General features: G+C 46.0%; 1 protein-coding gene across 3 annotated transcripts in view; it reads right to left on the reverse strand.

Annotated features, from left to right (window-relative positions):
• The window catches only part of CCDC68 (coiled-coil domain containing 68), a 53830-nt gene that overhangs the window by 20091 nt on the left and 17437 nt on the right, over nucleotides 1-16302 (reverse strand). For all 3 annotated transcript variants that reach the window (XM_088476522.1, XM_088476521.1, XM_088476523.1), the window contains exons 2-3: nucleotides 7591-7736; nucleotides 4530-4604 (exon numbers count right to left, since the gene is read on the reverse strand). In XM_088476522.1, the coding sequence (XP_088332648.1) occupies nucleotides 4530-4604; nucleotides 7591-7722 (207 nt within the window). In that variant the 5' untranslated portion in view covers nucleotides 7723-7736. The remainder of the gene's footprint in view (nucleotides 1-4529; nucleotides 4605-7590; nucleotides 7737-16302) is intronic.

The following is a 16302-nucleotide window of genomic DNA, read 5'->3' on the forward strand; positions in this document are numbered from 1 at the left end:
AGTCCCATCAAAGTTGATAAGATTTGGATTGATTTTAAAACTCTCTAAAATAGACGTTTACTAAACGTACCCCTTATTCGCCCTTGACACCACCAAGACACTGGTTCCCTCCCTCATCATATGGTTCTTCAAATATTGCAACCTTCTCCTTTCTGGTCTCCCCCTCACCCGTCTCTTTCCTCTGCAGCCACTTCATGTTGCTGCTTGGCGTATCTTTATTTCATGCCCCTCTCCTTCTGCCCCCCCACTGCTTACCCCTCCACTGGCTCCTTCACCCCCTTAAAAACTAACTCCTCACCCACATAAATATATCCAACCTCATCTTTTGCCACACTCTATCCAGTCATCACTGGATAGTTATGGGGTTACCCCCTTAGTAAATTAGGGGAGCATTTAGGTGACCTGCAGCCCGTCAGTTTTTTTTAATTAAAGTCATACAGCCCCATTGACCCCATAGGCAGGCACAGTGAACTCACATACCCTACTCTCCCTGGACCTTACTGAGCATGTGCAAATAGGGGAGGGGGAGGGGGAGGGGGGGGGGAGAAAATGCCCCTTGGTCAGTAACCCGTTTTTGCGGGAAAATCCTGCCCCACTCATTGGTATCCAGGCAGAGAACCTGGTAGGCGGTCTGTTGCTGGGGGTCCCCTGTCCATTCAGAGGAGCTGGACAAGCAGGGAAGAGAAAGAGGGGAAGGTTATAAAATAGCAATCCCCTGGAGGGGAGAGGGAGAGCCCTGATGGGAAGGAGCTGGGCTGTAGTTTTATCTGAAGCTAAAACCTATTTTAAATAATGTAAAGGTTTGCTTGTACAAAGATTCTACTCTTGTTTAAGTAGAACTCTTAAAAGGTTTGTTATCTACCTGTATATACTTAAAACTGCGACCTGGGTGGTTTGGTGTCAGGTTTGGCATTCTTGACCACTTAGTATTTTCTACCGTGCTATGATCGGTCATGCGTAAAACCAGTTTAGAAGCTTATTAAAAGTCCACCTTTGATTTTGCTTTCATGTAAAAATCGTTGTTCTCAACAATATAGGTTTATGCAAAAAGGGTGTTGCAACGAAATGTATGTTACGTTAAATGCTGATGGGTTTATTTTAATGAACATGCTTGCTGTGCTTATAAATGACCATAGCAAAGGACTTTGTGCAATTCTTACTGGCTCTTGCAGTGCTGGACTGTGCTTAAAGTTAAAGCCGCCTAACTCTCTCTCTATTGCTGGACTTGATTTGCTTAAAGCCGTGAACTGTACGCTAAGCATCATTTGTCACTGTAATGTTCTACTGTGGGTTTATCTTAATTGAAGTCAGAAGTGTAATGGCTTTGCTGAAACTACAGTTGTGTTTTAAGAAATGGATATTGTGATGCAATGTACAGCGGTTATGTGTCATTTGTTTTCTTGCATAATAAAATTGTGTTGTACCCTCTTCTATGTCTGTCATTGTGTCCGTTTAAAAGGGAAACGCATAGCTTGTCTCTCTGATCACATTCCAAGCTGGTCCCTAGTAAAAATGGGACATTACAGATACATAAAGAGGGAAGCAGCATCTTTCAAATAATGTGGCCTTTAAGCAGCTACTATTTGCTGATGACCTGGGAACCCAAAACAATATCAGCCTGTGGATTCGGAACATCTATGGGCACCTCAGCGGCCCCTTTATTTGTTAATATTTTTATCACAGTACTATGGAAACAACATGTATACAGAGTACTTTTCTTTGTACCTAAGTTTTATAGAGAACACTGGGCACTCGCAAGCGGGTCAATGTTGGCCCACTGCGCATGCGCACGACGGACCCGGCTCAGTCGTGCGCATGCGCGAGACCCGGATAGCGACGGGCAAGCCGTCTCTATGGGTCTCGCTACAAAGGGGGCGTGCTGTCGGTGGTGAGTGACAGCACGCCCCCTTTGGTGGGCGTGCCAGTGCGTGGCTGCCCAGACGGAGGCGTTCCCATGGGAACACCTACCGTCTGGGGCCGGCCCCACTGACATCACAAGTGATGTCAGTGGGAGTGCTCTCGGCTCTGATAGAGCCGAAAGCACTCCAGGGCTTGACCATCGCGACCATCTTTTTGGCAGCTCGCTATAGCTGTGGGTGGTCACCCACAGCTATACGAGCGGTCAGGAGGCCGCTCTAAAATCAGGAAGGACGACCCTGATTCAGAGCGAGCACTCTGTCAGAGCGTCCGGCTCTGAATCAGGGCCACTGTTTGGAATTGTCCGATAACGGTTTAACTTCATGATCAATGAGGCAAATCAAGCACCCTGCTGCAGAGTCATTTAGTAATGAATACTGGGGGACAGGTGCACCATATAAAAAAGGTATGCCATACTGACAGAGGGCTTATTTTAAACTATTTGCCTGTATTGCGTTGTAAAACGAGGGCTCTCCCATGGCTGAGAATGCAAGTCATTGTATGACAACTAGGATATCATTACTTTAGTGGATACTTTAGGTCAACCAATTTGAACCATGAGGAGAAATGATGGGGGCAAGTCTCAGCGATGTGCCTACGACATGGTCACACCAATGGGTGTGGTATAATAGATTGACAGTCAATAGGTCGAAACTAAATGGTCGACAGGGACAAAAGGTTGACACTTGTGCCTAAAACACAACTCTCCCTAGTGCCTAACCATCCCCTACGACAGCCTAAGCCAGTGTTGGCTAACCTTGACACTCCAGCTGTTATGGAACTACATAACCCAGCATGCACTGCTACAGTTTTGCTATTAGGGCATGCTAAAACTGTGGCAGGGCATGCTGGGATATATAGTTCCACAACAGCTGGAGTGTCAAGGTTAGCCAATACTGGCCTAAGCCAATCACTCCCCCTAGTGCCTAACCATCCCCTCCGACAGCCTAACCCCATCACTCCCCCTAGTGCCTAACCATTCCCTCCGACAGCCTAACCCCATCACTCCCCCTAGTGCCTAACCATCCCCTCCGACAGCCTAACCCTATCACTCCCCCTAGTGCCTAACCATCCCCTCCGACAGCCTAACCCTATCACTCCCCCTAGTGCCTAACCATCCCCTCCGACAGCCTAACCCTATCACTCCCCCTAGTGCCTAACCATCCCCTCCGACAGCCTAACCCTATCACTCCCCCTAGTGCCTAACCATCCCCTCCGACAGCCTAACCCCATCACTCCCCCTAGTGCCTAACCATCCCCTCCGACAGCCTAACCCTATCACTCCCCCTAGTGCCTAACCATCCCCTCCGACAGCCTAACCCCATCACTCCCCCTAGTGCCTAACTTTCACCATAAAACCTTAAGATGGTGGGAAAACAACAAAACAAAAATGAATATTTTCAGATCAACCATTTCTGTGTCGATTATTTGCCCAGTCAACCTTATGGCCCTGTTGACCATCTATTGTCGACATATTGACTATCAATTTTCCATCCAGATACCTAAAGCAAATGCATCTTTGATAATTTTTTATCCTCGCCCCACAGAGGTTTGCAGGAAAATGTGCAGATTGCTTACTGTAAAAAGCAGTAATGTGCCCAGATGAGCAACACTACGGTACATAGAAGAGGATTTAATGGCCACAGACGTCCTCTACGCAGCCTACTTTAGGTCACGTTTTACTAAAAGAATATAGAAAGCTAAAGTGAAAATACACATGCAATTGCCCTTTCACCAGACCACAGAATACACCAGATGTTTGCACAAGTAATTGAGGACTATGGGGCCTATTCATCAAAACATAATCATCACTTGTGAGAATTATGGTTTGAACTCGCTGCGAGTTCAAACTCAGTTTAGGAGGCATTCATCATGCCTCATTCATCATGCCTCATTCATCATGCCTCACGCCCTAAACTATCACTTCCGAAAAACTGCTGTTCCTACTAAGCAGTTTTCAGAAGCGAGAGCCTTCACTCCTGCTCCTCTTCAGTCTTCACTGCACGTCTTCAAGCTGCGCATGCGTGGCACAGCCTGCCAGCCCGCAAAGCTGGCGCACGCCCCCTCCCCTCTACGCCCCCAGCGGGTACAGTAGAGTGAATACGATGGACGGAGCCCCGGCAGTGAACACCGCATTGCAGACTGTAGAGGCGCCGGCAGGCATAATACAGTGGAGTGTGGCGCAGCAGCGAGGAGGACCCGTGCCCACTCCTGGCCCCTGCTCACAAGACAACTGCTCTGGGAGCCGGGAGGGAGCGTCAGGCAGGTAAGAGGACACAGCAGGGAGGGATCTTTCAGATCCCTCTCCTGTATCGGATGCTGTACGCCACCTCAGAGTGGCCTTCAGCATCACTGTCAAGTTCCCAAAAAAATGCTTTTTCGGAACTTAATGAATTACATAATTTCCACATCCCCATACTACAGTATACTACTATCTCCATACATATATTACATACTATAAGTATGGGGACTGTGGTAATTATCGTGGGAGAATTGTAACCAGGAGATAGTGATAACTCCTGCGTTACATGTTTGGTGAATAACACTGACACTTAAAGATTTTCACCTATTTTTGTAGAAATTAGGTGATGAATAGACCCCTATATATTTACCTTCTCTTGTATACTTTTCCCATTTAGATCATCCTTAAATAACTGACTTTGAATCTTCTCTAAAGTTGTTCGGATCTATGAGAAAAAAAAAAAGCACTTAGCAATTGTCAGGAGATCAGCAGACACAAGTGTTGGGAAGGGCCGCAGTATTGGTTTTGCAGACATAAAAGAAAATTCATTTTCAAGGTGTACACCCACTTCAGGATATAGAAAGTATAAACACACCAGTAATATCCATTAGCGCAGTGGTTCGGCACCCTAAAGTATCAGTGTTTTAATCACTGCACCCCCAGGCCAATAGTTTCTTATTGAGAACATTTAATAATTATTGCTGAATAACTAAATTTTGCTTATATGTCATCCTTAGGGTCAGTCATGTAATGGAGGACTGGACTGTGCATCCGTTTGTCCACATATTAATAACTTGCAGCTGCCAGCACTGGTTTTGCCCTTTTAAGACTGACTATAAATAATTTGATTTGGTACTGGACCACCAATCTGTGGCACCCCTTCAAATGCTCTGTGGCACCCAGTTTGGGAACGACTGCATTAGCGCATTCATTTGTGGATACAGCACTTAGGAATAAACGCATGGCGGAAAGTCCAACCTAATTCAACTTCAGGGATCCCCTTAGCAAAGTTCATGTTTTTCTACTAAAATAACGCACAGTTTAGCCTTATGTAAGGCTCATTCACATTACTTTGCATGCACTGGTTAATGCTGCAAATCATTTGTTTTGAAGCATAGTAACCTACTTCTTCAATATAACCTCTGGGGATTCTATGAGGGGGGAGGTCCAGCTGGGAAGTAACTGTGTATAGTGTCATTACAGCTACACCTCCCATGTCATAATGCTATGATTTATGCTAATCACAGTCCCGCCAACTTCACCGGGGAGGTTGGTGGGATCGGGGAGGGCAGCCTGCTATTCTGGGCGCCCAGGAGAATTCCCTCCCCACAATTCTGGAGTTTCCTGAAGAATAGGTAACTGAGCTTTTAATAATAAAAAAATAAAAAAAAAATAATAGAAAAAAAAAAAAAAATAGGGAGAACGAGTCCTCAATTAAGAGCATCACCTCTGAATAGAGAATTAAGGATAGGGGCACAATTTATTCTTTGATTATTACAAATTTTGGGGTGGCAGAAAAAAAACAGTTTTTAATGGAAGTTACTCTTCTAAATGAAACACAAATTATGGAAAACGTTTAAAATTTACAAAAAAGGTGGATGGAACGTTTCATTTATAAATAACTATCACACTTTGCCTTTCAAACTGTTTTCATGTTAAAAGCAAAAAATGCTATGGTCATGATCCAAAAAAAAAAAAAAAAAAAAAAAGAATGTTATAAATTGTACATTCTATGTCATGGTTGGGTTTGAAAGCATTCACTAGGAAATTAAGTGTAGTTCTCACTGACGACGACAGAACGCCATAATACTAGATGGACCATAAATGGGTCATCCATCTTACTGTAAAGAGGACCTGCCCCATGTTCTGTTACCACTGTATTATTTATTATTACATAGTGGTTTGTAGTTGTACAGTATGGGGGGCAAATGGACTGTAATGGGGCACTCTCACAAAGTATGCTCATCGTCAGAACTGCAGGCTATGCAGCACAAATGATACACCCGCTTCCAGGTGTATCGCCTTCACCAAGTACAACCTGCTGTAAGCCCACATTGATGAGTAGCAGCAAAACAAGCATACGGTTAAATGCGTACAACTTTGCACACAGTCGTACAAGCACTTCCATCTCCCCCCCCCCCCCCCCTGTACGCAATGCGCTAGTATCTATGGGCAATTTTTGTTCAACTCATTATCAGACCCTATATCGTTACCAAGAAAAAAATTATTTCTCTGTGACATGTAGAGCGTTTAATACTCTGCGCTCATTCCATGCTATGCTCTTTCCTGATTCTCCATTCTATAGACATCTAAGCAAGAGAGCAATGGAAGTATAGAGACAGCCAGAGCAGATGCCAGGGTTGGACTGGCCCACAGGTGTACAGGGGAAGTTCCCGGTGGGCCCCGCTGCCTGTGGTGGAGCAGGACCACTGATCAACATGGGGGCTATCAGACAGCACTACGAGTACAGTTGCTCTGGTGCTTGCTTTCTCTGTGACTCACTGCTCTACTACTGTGAGCTTTGGAGAAAGTGAGCCCAGGACATTAAGCCTTCTGAGCACTACATATAATCTGAGACTGGTGCACTTTCATTTCTGTGAGACCCCTGCATTTACAATAGAACACACAGTGGAGGCAGCAATTCTGTACACTGAACCAATATTCATGAGAATTCAGGCCATCAATTCCCAGAGTGCCTCATGCCTCAATGGAGGTCATTGGGGCTGATTGAGTTGGGAGCAAAGCAAATAAAAAACAAGTCACTTTTTAACTTGTACAAACCATGTTGCACTGCAAGGGGTGCAAATCCATTATTAGTTTCTGCATGCAGGGTAAATGCCGGCTGTATTGCATGTAGCCCACAAATGCTGGATAGGTTGATTTTTACACAATAAATTTAAGTTTGGACACAGCCCTCCCAAATCTTAATCTCCCTGCACATTTTACATTTCCCCTATTTGCATTGAAACATGGTTTTGCCCAGATGTAAAGTTAAGGCCCCCATACATCAACTACAGATTGTTGCAATTCTCTGATCCCCAGACACCGGGGTATCGATGAGATCCAACATGTTAGGTTTCCCTGATTTCCCAATCCCGACCAAAATATGATCAGGAATGGCAAATCAGGGGATTAACATGAAGGATCTCCCCGATTCCTTGACGGATCGCTGATCATTGTTTGCCGTCGGTCGCCATTACCAACTGGTGGATCAGCGGTTTTGGTCGGATCAAGGAAACGACCGCCTGATGTATGGGGCCTTTATCTTGGTCTTTATTGTCTTACTCCCAACTCAAATCAGCCCTAATGACTCCTGGTGAACAACAAGATGCATTCCCATAAATATTGGTTCAACTCACAAAATGGCCGCCTCTGCTTTGTGCAGGTTAGGGGGCCCACTTTATGGAAAAGGCAGCACCGAGGACACTCACCTTACGGACATATTCCGTCTCCTCGGTGATGTGGGCTGCTGTGGATCCACACACATACAATATATCATCTTCCATCGCACTTTCATTGACTCTTTTTAAAAATACTCTCTCTGACGCAGGAAGTGAGGCCATTTTTCTGGAATATACTGTAAATTTATATGCAGAAGAAAACAAGGATTATAATCCCATTTACATTAATAAATCTACATTGTAGATCCTATACAGTACATTGGTGCAGAGGATACGTGACATTGTGCTGGAAGAGAGGAGATAGAAGAAATAGAATATACAATATATACAAGATAAGATACAAGAGTGTAATTTTATGACGGTCATGGTCACTCTCCTGGAATGTCTGTGTGACGCTCCAGCTATAACTCTACCAGGATCCCAGGACAGTAGCCAAACATCATACATCCCATGCACCTTTGCAGTGAAAGGAGTATGGTGTAATTGAGTTAATGTCATTTTCTGTGAATCACTTCATTATGTCCCTACTGCAACTGATGGTGCAATTCACTGTGCCACACCCCCCACCAGGAGTCCCGCAACGTCGGCAAATATGTAGTATGTACAGAAATCATCACATACAGTACACTGGTTACTGATTAACATTTACTGCCCCTTTTTATGAGTTGACTATAATAAACCAACATCTTAATAAATGAAAAGCCTTTAAAACCAAGGACTATACCCTTATGGAATATTTATGAATATTGACAGTCATATCGAAAATATGATTTTACTGGAACAAAAACATTCTGGTTAATTGAAATGCAACACGAAAGCCAAAAACACAAAAAGTTCACTGAAATAAAAGGGCTACAGATCACATTGTGAAACATATAAAACGTGAGCTTATCTGGACGGAAAGTGCGGATCGGCTTGGACGTCACTAGAGATTTACCATTTCTGAAAACCGATTGCTGTAAAATTTGCCCTTTGGTAAAACCATGTTGCACTGCAGGTGGGGCAGATGTAAGCTGTACAGATGTGCAGGGAGCCGAATCGCCCACCTATGCCACGCCAGGCCCCCCACTCCATGCTGTGCCGACCTGGATGCCCTCTCCCGGAGGGGCAGCCAGAAGGTCGGCAAGTAAGATTTACCCTGCATGCAAAAACATAAAAAAAAATAATGTATTTGCACCCTTGCATTGCAGCGCGGTTTGCCCAGGTACAAAGCTACTTACTTTTTTTTTACATTTTGCTTTGCTCCCAATGCAGAGAGAGAGTCCCTTTGTTTGATTTGGGGGAGAGGGATAATAACATTTTCATACTATGTACAAATGAAGTTATTTAAATCATTACTTACACAATGGCATGAACCCCATTAGAGCAGGGATAGGCAACCTGTGGCACTCCAACTGCTGTGGAACTACATATCCCAGCATGCACTGCAATGGTTTTAACCTTTCCGGATCAGAAAAACTGATGTGGAAGTACACATCCCAGCATTCCCTATCAGTTTTTCTGATCCAGAAAGGTTAAAACCATGGCAGTGCATGCTGGGATATGTTGTTCCACAGCAGTTGGAGTGCCACAGGTTGTCTACCCCTGTATTAGAGGATGTTTTAGTGATGAGAGTTCCCACCAACCCCCCCTTCGCCAACAGACAAATGTTTTAGAAGGGTGGGTGGGTTTCTGTGCAAGGGATAGAGAGGCACCCCCCTGGCCATTCACCAATCGCAGCAGTGGGATGTCTCCCTACTCTGATTGGTGGCTGGCAGCAGCAGGCAGGTAATATATTTAACCTAGTCCCTTATTGATCAGAGATCTGATTTACAGTAGTGGGGGCAATAGGGGAATCACTTTACATGAGAGAAAGGGGTGGGTGATTGCAGATTTAGGGTAAGAGTTTCAATGAGGGGGTTGCAGGTCTGGACACAGAGTAAGATACTTGGGGGTGGTTAGATCTATTGTCTTTCAATGTAGTCCCACAAACGTATTTATTTCTCTGTAGTGCACAGTACACAAGAAGATTGCCTAGACCACAGGTTCTCAAACTCGGTCCTCAGGACCCCAAACAGTGCATGTTTTCCAAGTCTCCTCACAGAATCAGTGAAATAATTAAGCTCCACCTGTGGATCTTTTAAAATCTGTCAGTAAGTAATGGCTACACCTGTGCCCCTGCTGGGTGACCTGCAAAACGTGAACTGTGTGGGGGTCCTGAGGGGAAGCAATCGGGAAGCCGACTGCCTATATACCGGCAGCTGGCTTCCCGACTGTCTTATCCTGGCAAGGGTGAAATGCCGGGCGTCTAGATGTAGACGCCTGCATTTCCCCGACTGGCGCCCGGCATGACGATCGTAGCGATGCCGGGCGCCGCGAGTGGACAGCCCGCTTTAGGTTTAGGGCTCCCGGGATGGGGGGGGGGGGGGGACACTTAGGGTTAGGCACCCCCCGGGAGGGTTAGGGTTAGGCACCCCCCCGGGGACTTAGGTTTAGGTAGCGGGGAAGGGGGTGGTTAGGGTTAGGCACCCCTAAGGAGGGTTAGGGAGGTTAGGTTAGTGGATACTTACCTACCCACGATCGGGATTTCCAGCGCTGCCGGGCTTCCGCTGAGTCGCACTCTGCTCCTGTCGGGCTGCCGCTGCCGGGAATCGAACCGCCGGCCGATATCCATTCCATTTATGGTGATCTGTTATGCCTTTCTCTCCTCTCCAAATAATGGTGGATAAATTGCCAGTGTGACTCACCACAGCACTTGGCTGAGGAGAGGAGGAGAAGAGTGATCCTAAATGTACCATGACATGGGAGGAGCTTCTGCTGCTGGACAGCTACCTCTAGGCCAATGGTTCTCAAACTCTGTCCTCAGGACGGAATGGGTATGAAATACAGCAATGGCAGTTCAGCAAATACTCAGCTATTTCGGTGATACAAGCCCGGATGGGTATAGCTCAACTTGTCACTTTGCCAGACTCGGGGAGGCAGGCCTGCGTAACACCGCGTATAAATAAATATTACAAGATTAAAGTTTATCTATTTAGGTGTTACTATGTTTCAAGCATTTGTTTGGCTTTTTTTCCCCTCAAAAGGACTTTGCATTTCATTAATGTCTAAGCAGTCACTCTCATCAATGTGGGTCCCAGCATGGCAACTTCCAGCGTTTCACCCTGATACCATTAGACTGTACAAAAATACATGATGTGAGCAAACCGTGACAAATTGCAGCCGAAAAACTACTTTTCCCAAACTATGGAATGGATTTAATCGTTTTTATGATAAAGAAAAAAACACACAAATCTAGCGCTTTGTCATTTACATTTACAGATATTATATTTGAGTAAGGTTATAGTATAAAACAAGCCAGCATAGCTCTAAGCAGTTTCCCAGGTAATTGTGATTCAATCACATTTATCTCATTTGACGGGGGCTGGAGACACTGAAGAATATTGGGCACTAGACTTTATACACCTGGTAACCAAGGCACTGACATGCCAGTGTGAAGATACTCTGGGCCCGATTCAGACCCGCTCGCTAAGACGCATACTCTCGCTCCTGCCGATGGTATGCAGTGCGCATACCTTAGCGAAAGTTCACAATGCATTCGCTCGCTGCGCATAGACAGCCCAACAGAATGAGTGACAGGGGAAGCCGTTTGTAGGTGGTAACAGGGGCTGGCCATTAAAAAAGGGGAGTGGAGGTGCAAACGCAGGTGAGCATCTCAGCGGCGTGTTAGAGGTGTGCATAATTATAAGACAGCATCATAGTACACATCACCTGGCTTGTTTTTACACTGAAGTGCTCGCAATGCCCACGGCACGGTATGGTCATCCTCAAGCGCTGTGATCGCATCCGATGTTACCCGATGGTTGCATACACTTCCTGGACACAAGTGGGCATCTTAAAACAGGCTGGTGGGTGTCTGCACACACTGTGTGATCGCGTTCTAAGAAATACTGGGCGTGCTAATGCATTGCTGTGCGATTGCCCTTCCTAGGCAATTTGCATACACACCGTGCGAGTGATCGCATCTAGCGAGTGGCTCTGAATCAGGCCCCCTGTCCCTTCCGCTGTGTGAAATGGGTCAGAAGAGGACTACTCTTTTTTTTTTTTGGGAAGGGGGGGGGCACTACTTATTGGTAATATTAAAAAGGTATTAAAAGTTTACTTTTATTGATAGACTTAAAATTTAGTCGGACATACAAGAGACAAAAGATGAAATATAAAAGAAACACGTGTAGGAAGATTCTCCTATATGACATCCATGCCCTGCTGCGACAATTCAGTATTTAATAGCAGATTTTCATAACGAATTTCTCATCCGATAACTTTTCAGCAAAATTATATATTGTAAAAACACCCTGCACATTTATCTTAGATATAGGATGATAGCCTTCCAACACAGTGTTGTCTCAACTATTAACATAAATATGATAATTGTATGGTATATATCCTATAGGTCTCCTCACTGATAGAAGTTAATAAACATAGCTTGAATTTCGCTGTGTGAGAAGGCTGGATAGACGAGAGATGGACGCCTACGCCAAGTTTCACAATGTTTACAAGACCTTAATGTTATGTGTGACATAGGCGTGAAAACATGCCAGCTTCTGTTTAAGTGCAAACAAAACAAGAGGACATAAAACCTCCATCACAGAGTCTAGTCCTGTCATGTATAAGGAGCGTATGGTGTAGGTCAGGTTTTCAGTAAAGAGTGATTGAAACATTTTCTGCTCCGATATTCAGTTAAGCAAATACTCATAAAACTCATCACCCTTTAGTAAATGGGTGGAAGTAGAGCCACAGGGTATCACATTAGATCAGAGCTGTAACTAGACTTTTTGGTGACCTGTGCCAGAAAGAGCATTGGCACCCCCCTATTTTTCAAATGGGGACAAAACACACCCGAAAAAAATGTATTTATTTATATAGCGCACACATATTCCGCAGCGCTTTACAGAGAATATTTGGCCATTCACATCAGTCCCTGCCCCAGTGGAGCTTACACTCTATATTCCCTATCGCATGCACACACACATACACACTAGGGTGTTGGGAGCCAATTAACCTACCAGTATATTTTTGGAGTGTGGGAGGAAACCGGAATACCCGGAGGAAACCCACGCAAGCACAGGGAGAATATACAAACTCCACACAGGTTGGGCCGTGGTGGGAGTTGAACCCACGACCTCAGTGCTGTGAGGCAGTAATGCTAACCATTACACCATCTGTGCTGCCCAAAAATGGGCATCTCCTCATGGGGAAGGACCAGGGAAGAGATAGGGGAGGGCAGGAGATGCTGGGGATAAAAGAAGGAGGAAGCTACAAGTGAGAATGATTATAAACAGAAAATGTAAAGGCTCGAACAGCCATGGCACAGGTCACACTACCCTAGTTACGTCCCTGCATTAGATCGTCTGGAAAAGGCGGACTTGACTACTCTCCCGGAGTGCCCAGCGAATAAATCTGAAATGGCAATAATCCAACCTCATCAGGAGGATGATCCCCCAGATGAAGTTGGATTAACGCTATTTCAGAGCTATGATTACTGGCTGCTCTCTCTGCATTACGGATCGCAATTCTGCTTATACGCAAGCAACGCAGTTGCCAATATTAGCGGTGATAAGCAAAGGTCTGTATTCGCATTGCAGCCTAACATAAGGATGCCCACTTTCCCTTACTCACATCCATATACCTTGGCAACATAGCGAAATAATCGGTAACATTGAGAAACATCGGACCCATACTGTACGCACAGTTAAGGCAGGTCAGACCTCACTCAGGAACAGAGCACGCTATGAGTCCTCTGGCTGTGTATGTCATCGCAGTCGTAAATATGTGCACCCTTCTGCAACAGCGTGCGAACGCACTGGCACGACTGCGCTTCCCCAAGCACGCATCCCCCCCCCCCCCCGTTACCACCCGCAAACAGCAATTTCTGTCAATCACTCTGGTCTGCATAGCCGCTGCGATCTCAGTGCCCATCGCAGAGTCTGGTTCGCGCACTGTTATGCGTACACATGCGCAGTGCAAAGCAATCAGCAGACTGCATGCGTACAGTATAAGCAACTGCGATCCTTTCTGAATTGGGCCCTCAGACAAGAGCATTTTTATTTTTACAATGTACGTGCAATTCCAATGTACTCTGTACTATCGTCTACCCTGTGAAACAGGATTATGTTGTGCATTTGTATTTATCCTTTTTTCCATGACAAATATTTGGAATGAAGATTAATCTTTTGGGAAATCCCTTTAGAGCTTCTTACTTTGTGGTTCAGATAACCAGATCCGTTTTATCATTTGGTAAGAGGCCATTGCACTTATGATATGATTAAACCCACGGCGTCAGGTTCACATTCTTGCACAAATGTATTGAGGCATATTGGGCAGAGTGCATTAGGCATTGTATTTTGCATGCGATGTAAATAACGCCGGTATGCATGAACACCACCGGTAAGATCGGTCCTTTGCGACAGGAGAACTTCCGGGGATAAGACCCAGAAGTCCTTCTGAGCGTGCGTCGAGTGACGCACGTGCCGCAGCAGGTGCTGGGAGGGATCCCATTGGCTTCCTCTCAGGGAGGAGTCGCAAATAGAAGCATAGGCTTCTATTAGGCAACGTCATCTAAAGATAGAGTTGCCCACCGCATCCAAGCCCTGGAATGTATCGCATTTCGGAGTTTGGAGCAAAAGCGGTGATCCGCCAAACCTCAGAACACGTCATTTCCGGACTGGTTTGACTGCAATATTTGCAATGGTGCATCGCACTCATTGAATGTTGCACCACTATGCAGATAAACCGTGCCGGAGCAATGTTCCTTGGCACTTTGCTAACCTCCAGACTCGAACCCCATGATGCCCACCAAGTGGCGGAGATGGCGGCAGAAGCATGGAGAGCTGCTCGCATGCTTCGGGCGTCTCTACAAAAGGTGTGTGCTCAGAGAGTCCTTTGGATGCTGCCGAGCAGCGCTGAACCTGCACTACTAGCCGCAGCTAGCCAGATGTAGGGGCAATGGGGCATTGCTTGATTATTGTAGAGCAGGGGTGGCCAAACTCCATCCTCGAGATCTACCAACAGTTCACAAAGTCACCCAGCAGGTGCACAGGTGTAGTCATTACTCACCGACACATTTTGAAAGATCCACAGGTGGAGCCAATTATTTCACTTGTGATTGTGTGCGGACCTGGAAAACGTGAACTGTTGGTAGATCTCGAGGACAGAGGGCCTGATTCTGACCTGCTCGTGAGCGCTGTACGCTCGAAAGCGGGTCGATGGTTCAAAAGTGCGCATGACGGAGGGAGCTCCGTCGTGCGCATGCGCGAGACCCGGCGAGCGATGGGGAATCCGTCGCTCGGGGTCTCGCACCAAAGGGGGGGTGCTGTCGATGGTGAGTGACAGCACACCCCCTTTGGTGGGCGTGCCGGGGGCGTGGCTGCCAGATGGAGGCGTTCCCATGGGAACGCCTACCGTCTGGATCCAGCCCCACTGACATCACTAGTGATGTCAGTGGGAGTGATTTTGGCTCTGATAGAGCCAAAATCACTCCAGGGCTTGCGGCAGCAAGACCCTACCGCAGGATCTCGTCGCAAGCCAGAGGGTCGCGATGGCCTTGACCATCGCGACCATCTTTTTGGCCGCTCGTATATGCTGTGGGTGGTCGCCCACAGCTATGCGAGCGGCCAGGAGGCCGCTCCAAGTTGAGGTAGGAGGGCCCTGATTCAGAGCGAGCGCTCTGGTCAGAGCATCCGGCTCTGAATCAGGCCCAGAGTTTGGCCACCCCTGTTGTAGAACCTTCCTGCCATCATGACGTACAGCAAATCCTCTCAAGCTCATTGGTTCCTGGTTAATCCTTACTCCTGCCTGGTTTATTCAATTTAACTCCACGTGTACCGAAGTCTTGCCATCTAGACCTCGTCAGTACCTCACCAGGCTGACCGACTCCATGTGTATCAAAGCTTTGCTGCGTCGTCCCCGTCTTTACCTTATTACTTGGCTAAAGAACTTGCACTTAAGTCAAATTGGTGTCAGCCTTAGGAGTCCGACTCCATAAAAGTATCCATGACAGCCATGACAACATTATTAACAGCAACATTGTACTGTGTATGCACTAGCCCTAAAACACGTTTATAGAGTGTCACAAAATTGGAAACAGACATTTGAAAAGGGATAAACTGGAAAAGGAGCTGCATGGCCTGAAGAACGATGTGAGGTAGATGGGATATAAAAGCTTCATATATTCATCACTCTAGCAGAGAGAGTTCCAGCATTCATGCCAAGTTAGAATCATAAAGAATGAAGCACATTGTGGCAGCTCGTAGGGCTGAACCACCAACTGATCTGTTACCTAATAGAGTAAAAATGTACTGTCACATTCTTACAGGAAAAGATGAGAAATGCGCACCTCAGGCACAAGCCAGATAATTGTTCTATAAACAGCCAGATTACAGGGACGGAGGCTTCCTATTCTCTCTGTACCTCCCCACTACTGCAAAAGCAGCTCGCTTTACTAAAGGAGTCATTTCTTCTGCTCAGTCTGTGCCACTGACATCACTAACTTGGGCTGAGTGTAAAAACTTCCCAATTAGAAAAACTGTACGATATGCAACAAGTTTTTCCAAAATAGATACATATACAACACTACTGGTCTTCGCCAATACGGACACAAAAAATGTACCCCTGGGGAACAGATTCTGAGTGGCATGCTGTATTTGCAGGCAGCTGCTGTAGCCTAATTTACTAACTTGTGCTGATTAGGGGCCTATTTACTAA

This window comes from Taudactylus pleione, unplaced genomic scaffold (assembly GCF_031769625.1).
Source record: "Taudactylus pleione unplaced genomic scaffold, aTauple2 ptg000189l, whole genome shotgun sequence".
In the NCBI taxonomy this organism is placed as follows: Eukaryota; Metazoa; Chordata; class Amphibia; order Anura; family Myobatrachidae; genus Taudactylus; species Taudactylus pleione.